The sequence below is a fragment of the Marmota marmota genome, unplaced genomic scaffold (assembly GCF_001458135.2).
Source record: "Marmota marmota marmota unplaced genomic scaffold, marMar, whole genome shotgun sequence".
NCBI lineage: Eukaryota > Metazoa > Chordata > Mammalia > Rodentia > Sciuridae > Marmota > Marmota marmota.
The window spans coordinates 17,128,836-17,138,353 of NW_025999977.1; the positions used below are offsets into that span (position 1 = coordinate 17,128,836).

Here is a 9,518-nt window from a genome sequence, read left to right on the forward strand (position 1 = left end):
ATATATATATATATATATATATGTGTGTGTGTGTGTGTGTGTGTGTGTGTGTGTGTATATACACACACACACACACACACACACACACACACACACATATATATATATATATATATATATTAGTTTTTTTTTTTTTTTTAAAGCATCTTTTGATCTTTTTGATACATTACTACCTGGGTACTAATGGTATGAGACTGAGCAACAGGACACCTGGCTTCTCATCCTCTCTACCACTAACTAAAATATAAAATATGAGCCTCTTAACTTCTCTAAGCCACCACTCTGCAATCTGCAAAATAAGGAAATCAGACCAGATATATTATGTATAACTGCTAATTACACAAGTAATACATGCAAATATTCTCTGTAAAAAATTTTAAAAATAATGAGGAAACAGAGTCCCTTTAGGACTTCCTCCACCATTTTCCCCATTCTAGGACCATGTCCCCACTGTTGCCATCCTAGTGTGCCTTTGTCCAGAGTGCTTGCCTTACATCTATGTAAATCCCCACCAGATTTACTATTTTACATATAAATAACTAAGCAGTCTTTGTGCAAAGAGAAAGAATTTAACTTGTGTTCAAATGTCTGTTTTTCCAGATGGGAACATAACACTTTTTAAAATGCAAAATTCACCATGTCTGCTACAAAGAACTCACAACATATAAATGTTAATAAAAGGAGAAATGTCAACATGAGTAACATTTTTAAATCTTTAGTTATATAAAAAGTTTATGAAAAGGAAAACTTTTAGAGGTAGGTATTATGTCACTTAATTATTGGCAATTATTTTTATCACGCCCATTACTAACTCTATTAATAGCCAGATTAGCTTGTCAGGTACACACTGTCCATTGAAGTTTCACTGTGAATAGCAAGCTGTACTTAGGACTGCTTTTTAGGCAAATTAACAATGCTACTTCTTAAAGTCATCCAATCACTTGGAAAAATGAGAGATTAAAAAGAATAGGCTACTGTCATGACTAACTCTGTGTCAGTTTGGCTAGGCCACAGAGTTCATATATATGGACAAACATTATTCTGGATATTTCTGTATTTTGGATAATATTAAGATTTAAATCAGTGGGTTTTAAGTAAAGTAGATTGCCCTTCATAATGTGGGTGGGCGTCATTCAACCAGCTAAGGACTGGATACAACCATAAGTCTAAACTCTCTGAGCAACAGTGAATTCAACAGCAGACCACCTTCAGACTTCATCTGTGGTATTGACCCATCCCTGGGTATTCAGCCTGCTGGCCCTGAATGGAACTGAAAAATTCCTATTTCCTAATGACATTGTAGCCATCATAACTTTGCAGCATAATGCATTACTCCTGTGTTTGTGATGATGCTGTATAAACAAACTTCTCATGTTGCAGTTCATACAAAAGTATGGTATTTACATTACATACACAAATACTTGATGATAAACAACCATGTTACTGATGTCTTACTATACAATAACTTTTTATTATGCTGCTGTGAACATTCATATATGAATTTTGTGAGGACATATGTTTTCATTTCTTCAGGGTATATGCCCAAGAATGAAATTGCTGCGTCATACAGCACCTCCATGTTTAACCTCTTGAGGAAATGCCATTTCCAGGGGAGCAACATCATTTTATATTTCCACCAAAAGTATATGAGTGTTCCATTTTCTCCACATCCCCACCAAAACTTATTGTACATCATTGTTATCATAATCATTTCAGTGAGTGTGAAATGTTAACTCTTTGTAGTTTTAATTATCATTCTTCTGATGACTAATGACATCAAACATTTTTTTTTTTTTTTTGGATACTAGGGAGTGAACCCAGAGGCACTTCACCACTGGGGCACATTCCCAACCCTATTTTGTATTTTATTTAGGAACAGGGTCACTGACTTGCTTAGCGCATTCCTTTTGCTGAGGCTGGCTTTGAACTCGCAATCCTCCTGCCTCAGTGTACCTAGCCACTGGAATTACAGGTGTGTGCCACCTGCCCGGCAAACATCTTTTCATGTGCTTACTGGTCATTTGTAAATATTCTTTGGAAAACACACCTATTAAGGCCTTTTGCTATCTTTTAATTGGATTGTCTTTATTACTGACTTGTCATATTCTAGATACACTGTCCTTATCAGATATAAGTTTTGCCAAAATGTCCTTCCATTCTATGGGTTCTCCTCATTTTCTTGATGATGGCCTTTGAAAGACAGAAGTTTTTGTATATTTATTTTTAGGAAGGAGGTCTGCTCTTATTTATTTGCTCCTCTTAAAAATTCCTATTTTTGACTGGCCTCAGAAGTAGCAGTTCTAAGAGAGAACAGCCTGCATCTCTTGACAATCCATCCCTGGCATTTTTCTTTGGCTTTTTTCATTTTCTTGGCCAAAATTTTAGCATATTGTGCAACCTCTTCCTTATTTTTCTTAGTAGCTGTTTCTTCAGAGCAACATGCCAGCGTTTGTGTTGCAGGACATGGAATAACAAGACATGGGATCTTCAGTGCTTTGGTTTGGGATTTCTTTCTTATTTAAGGTTTTTAATTTTTGTTTCTGTACTGGGCTTTTTTGTTTGTTTGTTTGTTTGTTTGGTTGGTTGGTTTTGGAGGGGGTTGGTACTGGGCTTGAACTCAGGAGTGCTTAACCACTGAGCAACATCCCCAGCCCTTTTTTATTTTGAAACAGGGTCTCACTAAGTTGTTTGTAGCCTTGCTAAGTTGCTGAGGCTGGCCTCAAACTTGTGATCCTCCTGCCGCAGCCTCCTGAGTTGCTGGGATTATAGGTGTGCATGTACCACCATGCCTGACTGTTTAAAGGTTTTCTAACAACATATTGACAGATATCTTCTTTGGAGAGTGAAAATTTGTGGATTCTGCTAGCTGTAATGGATCCCAGACAATAAGACAGATATTCCTTAAGCCCAGGAATATTCTCCTTTTTTAAACAAGTTGAGAACACTCAAATTGGCATCCACATGCAAACCCAAACAGATTTGAGCCTCTCTCTCCAGTTCTCCTTGGTCTATAACAGGAATGCCCTTTCTTCAGTAGCAGGCCAACATAACCATGGGTGAAGACACCCTCCCTGGGGAAACCTTGTTTATTGTTCCCTGCACTGAATAGGACCACATAGTCCTTCCATTCTCACCCAGAGCATCAGCAGCAACTTCTGTGATCATACACTTCTTGTAAAAAGTAGCAAGTTTGCTTTCATCATCCACTTTGAGTTTCTGGCTGGGAAGGAGATATTTACCTTCATCATTTTTTTCTATTTTAATATTTCTATTAAGGGCTATAAAAATATCCAGAAAAATAAATAAACATGATGCAATGAGATCTGTCCTGACATGAAGAACTTCCTTTCACTGCACTGTTTCCCTTCACAGTGGATTTCACATCACAGGAGACAGTGGTGTTGAGCCATTTCCTCTTTTATTACAAGCTGTGGGATTTCTGAATCAGTATCCTCATTCTCAGTCTTCTCATCTATAAATAAAATTAATTTTCAATCCACTGTTTAGAGGAATCATATTTCTTTCTGTTCCACAAAGAGGACTTTTTTATTCAAGAGACCGTAGAGAAGAGCATGGCAACCATCATACCTGTGGGGTCTCTGTGATTGGCCTTCACTTCATCTTGATGCAGATGACTGCCTACAAGGTGAACTGAAAAGAAGCCAAAAGTTCTTAATTTTGATGACATCTAATTTATTTTCTTTTTCTTTGGTTGCTTGTGCTGTTGGTGTCATGCCTAAGAAACTATTGCCTATTCCAAGGTCACAATTAACATACATCTGTTTTTTCCTAAAAGTTTTGACCTTTTCACTCTGCTAGGTCTCTGATTCATTATAAATTAATTTTTAATATGGTATGAGGTAGAAGTTCAATTTCATTCTCTTGTGAATAGATATCTACTTGTCCCAACACTATTTGTTTGAACAACTGTTTCCACATCTTGGAAACCTTGTAAAAAAAATCAACTAAGCAGGCGGGGGATGTGGCTCAGTGGTCGAGTGCCCCTGAGTTCAATCTCTGGTCCCTAACCACCCCAAAAAATCAACTAACCATAAATTAAGAAATTACTTCTGTGTTTTCATTCTATTGTATTGATTTATATGTATGGACTTTTGCCAGTACCTTGCTGTGTTGATCAGTGTGGCTCTATAATGAATCTTAAAGTCAGGAAGTATGAGTCTTTAAAGTCTTTAAGTTTGGTTCTTTCTCAAGATTGGGCATGTGTGAGGTCTTGAGTTCAATCCCCAGCACCACATAAAATAAAAACAGAATAAAAACAAAAAGAAGGGATTGTTTGGGTCCCTTTTATATTCATATGAATTTTAGGATCAGCTTTAATTTCCAATTTTTTATAAGGACAGCTGGGATTTTTATAGGGATTACACAGAGTCTGCAAATAAATTTGCCATTTTAGCAATATTTCTTCTGACCCATGAACATAGATGTTCTTCCATTTGTTTATGCTTTTTTTTTTTAATCGCTTTCAATAATGTTTTTGGAGCATAAGGTTACACTTTCTTTGTCAAGTTCATTCCTAAGTATTTGATTCCTTTTGATTCTATTGAGTATGGAATTGTTTTTTTAACATCATTTTTGGGCTGCTAGTGTTCAGAAATACAATGTATTTTTGAATATTGATTTAGTATGCTGCAACCTTGCTAAACTTGTTTATTTTTTATTTATTCTTGGGGGGGGTTAGTTTTTGGTTTTTTTGTTTATTTTGATTTTTGTTCTCAATTCTTGGTGTATTTTATTTTTTTATCCTGTCATGTATTTCTATGACAACTTTCATTTCCATCTTCCCCCATAGTCACTAGATGAACTTGTTTATTAGCTCTAAGAGTTTTTGTAGATTCTTTTGAATTTTCTACATACGAGATTATGCCACTTTTAAAAGAGATCATTTTACTTCTTTCTTTCCAACTAGATGCCTCATTTCTTTTTCTGCCTAGAACTTGAACCACTAGTACAATGTTGAGCCAAAGGGATGAAAGCAGACATTCCTGTCTTGTTCCTAATCTTAGGGGGAGAACTTTCAGTCTTTCACCATTAAATATGATGTTATCTGTGGGCTTTTTGTAGATGCCTTTCATTAGGTTGGGCATATTATTATCATGAAAGGGTGTTGAATTTGTCAAATAAAGAATAACTTGGAGGTGGGGGGTTGCTGGGGATTGAACTTAGGGACACATAACCATTGAGTCACATCCCCAGCCCTTCTATTTTTTATCTTGAAACAGGATCTAGCTAAGTTGTTTAGGAAACCTTGTTTATTGTTCCCTGCACTGAATAGGACCACATAGTCCTTCCATTCTCACCCAGAGCATCAGCAGCGACTTCTGTGATCATACACTTCTTGTAAAAAGTAGCAAGTTTGAGGCTGGCTTTGAACTTGCAATCTTCCCACCTCAGCCTCCCAAGTCTCTGGGATTACAGGTGTGCCACACTGCACCCAACAAGAATAATTTTTTTTAATCATTCTTTTTTTTTTTTTTTACCTTTATTTATTTGTTTTTATGTGGTTCTGAGGATCAAACCTAGGGCCTCAACTGTCCTAGGCAAATATCCCTGAGCCACAACCTCATCCCAAGAATAACTTTTTAAATTAATCTGAATTATATTTTATTTTCATTTAGATATCACTTAAAGTATAGTTTATAAAATAGCTATATTTATTTATTTATTTATTTATTTCTCTTTGCATATATCTCTAGGCTTACTAAAAAGTGTTTCTCTGGAACTTGGAGAATTCATCAATTTTAAAACAGTATATGTTAAATCATGTTGGAGTAAGGATTCTCAAAGAGTTAAGTAAGCGGGGAAAGAGTCTGACTTCTGGAAATAGTATAAAATACGGAGGAACAGCAGATATTGCACTCTGGTTCAGAGTAAAATCCATTCTTATGAAACCACTTAACCAATGTTCAGCTTCAATTTAAATCACTGCAATGGTTTAACCCCAATTAGGATTTCAGAATCATCATTTTAAAACATTTTGTCAAGGACTGAGGTTGTGGCTCAGCAGTAGAGTGCTTACCTAGCACGTGAGAGGCCCTGGGTTTCATCCTCAGCACCACATAAAAAAATAAGTAAAATAAAGGTATAAAAAAATTGTCAATTATGCCTAGACTGTTGCAGATTCCAAATGTATTTTTTTCTTCAGAAATAGAACATTTTAAGTCTTAACTTATATCATAGAAATATTCTAGACTAATTGTTCCCAGCACAGTATGTTAGGAACTAATGTGTTCAAACACATAACTTGCTAATTACAGTTATGCTAGTTGACTAGCTAGATTCAAAAAACTTACCCAGTAGCATTTTTATCAGCTGGTCACTCCCATCGTATTGTAAATATGGCAGCAATGTGTGACTATTTCCATTCATCTCATATTTCACTTTGCTTGGGCAATGAGAGATGTTTATTTAAGTACCTGGGAAGGTTAGGTGGGAGGAGGAAAGACAGGTAAACTATCCCCACATAGGACAAAACTGAATCACATTATCTCCCGGTTTGGTTATATGAAAACTTCACCTCTCTGATTTCTGTCATTGGGCATGTTTTGATGTTAACCATTTAGTATCAGGGATTCTAAAGACAGACAATGGCAAATGTAGCTAAGTAGAATCCCAAATCAGAATTTAGCTAATTTCTGATTTCTGAAACTTCATGTGACTCTGGAGTAGAGACTGTATCTTAGTAACCCCTACACTTCCCAGATGGATACAATCACATTAATGAACAAACAGACAAAAGTTCACCTATTTATATATAACATAAAATAAATAATATTACTGACTCAATAATAATTGACATTATGAAGCCAGATGCAGTAATGGGTGCCTATAATCCCAGCTACTAGGGAAGCTAGGTAGGAGGATTTCTTGGGCCCAGGAGTTCAAGGCCAAACTAGGTATCATAGCAAGATCCCATCTCTAAATTAAAAAAAAAAAAAAAAAAAATCAGGCTCAGCCCACCGTTCTTGGGACTGAAGGGTGTAGCTCAGTAGTAGAGTAGCATGAAAGTGAAAATGCTTAGTAAAGATATAAAGAGCCAGGTGTAGTGGCACACATCTGTAATCTTAGACACTCAGGAGGCTGAGAAAGGAGGGTTGCAAGTTTGAGGCCAGCCTCAGCAACCCTATCTCAAAATAAAAGATAGAAAAAAGGCTAGAATGTAGTTCAGTGATAGAGCAACCCTGGGTTCAGTCCCCAGTCCTCCCCTTCTCCAAAAAAAGAAAAGAAAAAGGAATAAAAACAGAAATATCAGTTTTAGTGTAAGAATAAACTAAGATGGCTTATCAGTGACATATTTAACTGGACTTCTCTACCACATGTAGATAAAATGTCACACTAAACAACGTGTGCCCACTCTCCTTCCTTCAATGTTTTGCTTAAATTCTATGGGTTATACAAATTGAGTTAAAACTATTTTATGTTTAAGATAATCAAAAACATAATAAATCAATTTTTGCTTAGAGCCTTTAGATAGAAAAGGCAAATGATTTAAATGTTAACTTGAAGGAGTGTCTGAACTGATAACTATCTGTTGAGCATTAGTAACTCTGTTGTATGGACATATCAGTAGTACTGGACATCTTGCATTAAAAAAAAATGAATCGCTTTCAGATATAAATCCAAAGTTGAGATGTTTAAAAAAGAATTTTAGGTACAGTTACTGCAGACTTTTCCCTTTGTGATGAGTAATATGCTAGATGGAGTTCTAGGAATACCTGAAACCCAATTTTTTTCCCCTAGCAGATAACAACTCATGTTAAGTAGGTTTTTTCTCTAAATATATTCTTCTAGTCTCATCATTCAACATTATCTGCTAAATTTAGCCACAGATGCTTAGGTTACATTTTTTTTCCATAAATGGTGTTCAGCAAAGGTATTCTAAAGTGGGAAGTACACAGTGCACGGTAGAAATAAATCCTGATTTTATTTCTGATTCTCTAACATCAGAGAACTTTTTTTTTTTTAAACTGGGGATTGTATACACGGGTGTTCTCCCACTGAGCTGTGTCCCCAGCCCTTTTTACTTTTTATTTTGAGACAGGGTCTTGCTAAGTTGCTTTAGGGTCTTGCTAAATTGCTAAGGCTGGCATCGAACTTGTGATCCTCCTGTCTCAGCCTCCCGATTTGCTGGGATTACAGGTGTGCACCATAGCACATTGCTGCATTGGGGATCAAGACTTCAACACATGAGCTTTTGGGTAATATTCTAGATCCAAACCAAAACAGGAGCATAGATATTATTTGCCCTACACTTGACTTCCAGAAATCTAACCTTTAGGGCCTCCAGTAAGTTAGCAATATCTGCATTTGCATAATGCTTCGTGGCTTTTAAATAATTTCTGTAAATGTTATTCATTTAATCCATATAAATGTTATGTGATGTTTCCATTTGTGGAGACAGAACTTCTGAGATGTTAATGATTTGCTCAAATTCACACAACTGGTAGAAAAACTAGAATTTAAAGCTCAGAATGAAATCCTATCTTTTATTCCAGGTCCAGCATTTCCCTGTATTGTGATATTATGATGGAGCTAATCTGATGTTTCAAGAAATTTCTACCCTAATTCCTTTTTTTTTTCTTTTTCTTTTTTCTTTTCTTTTTTTTTTTTTTGGTACCAGGGATTGAATCCAGGGGTGCTTAATTACTTAGCCATATCCCCAGCCCTTTTTATTTTTTATTTTGAAACAGGGTCTCACTAAGTTGCTTAGGACCTTGCTAAATTGCTGAGGCTGGCATTGAACTTGTAATACTCCTGCCTCAGCCTCCTGAGGTGCTGGGATTATAGGCGTGTGTCACCAGACTTGGCACAAATTCTTAATATAAGAGTCAAATGGAGGAATCCATTGAAGAGTGTTTGGTTAATTTTTCTGGATTGATTAGCGACCCTGATGACTTATTTTAGTCACTTAAATTTTAAATTATTGGTGTCTGCGTTTGAAGATGGCGGAGAATGGTCCTAAGTCCGTGCTGTTCGTGTGTTTGGGTAACATTTGCCGGTCACCCATCGCAGAAGCAGTTTTCAGAAAACTTGTAACTGATCAAAACGATTTAGACAACTGGACCATTGACAGCGGTGCTGTTTCCGACTGGAACGTGGGCCGGGCCCCGGACCCGAGAGCCGTGAACTGCCTAAGAAATCATGGCATTAGCACAGCCCATAAGGCAAGACAGGTGACCAAAGAAGATTTGGCCACATTCGACTATATATTGTGTATGGATGAAAGCAACCTGAGAGATTTGAATAGAAAAAGTAATCAAGTTAAAAACTGCAAAGCTAAAATTGAACTGCTTGGAAGCTATGATCCACAGAAACAACTCATTATTGAAGTGTCTCAGGTGCTGCAAAGCCTTCCTGGAGAAGGCCCACTAGGACCACCTGCCCGCTACCAGCTGGGGACGCTCCCTATCCACGTTCTGCATCCTCATCCTGTGCTCCGGTGTACTGCCACTCCTTTGCCCCAGGCCCCGCCTGCCCCTTCAGCTGACTGTTGTCTCTGA

At 36.8% G+C, this 9,518-nt stretch overlaps 1 protein-coding gene across 1 annotated transcript; it reads left to right on the top strand.

The window, feature by feature from the left end:
* Positions 1-8,948: 8,948 nt before the first annotated feature.
* Positions 8,949-9,518, top strand: LOC107136998 (low molecular weight phosphotyrosine protein phosphatase-like). The gene has a single exon (XM_048804941.1). It carries the CDS (start codon positions 8,961-8,963, stop codon positions 9,516-9,518), a length of 558 nt encoding a protein of 185 aa, XP_048660898.1. The 5' UTR covers positions 8,949-8,960.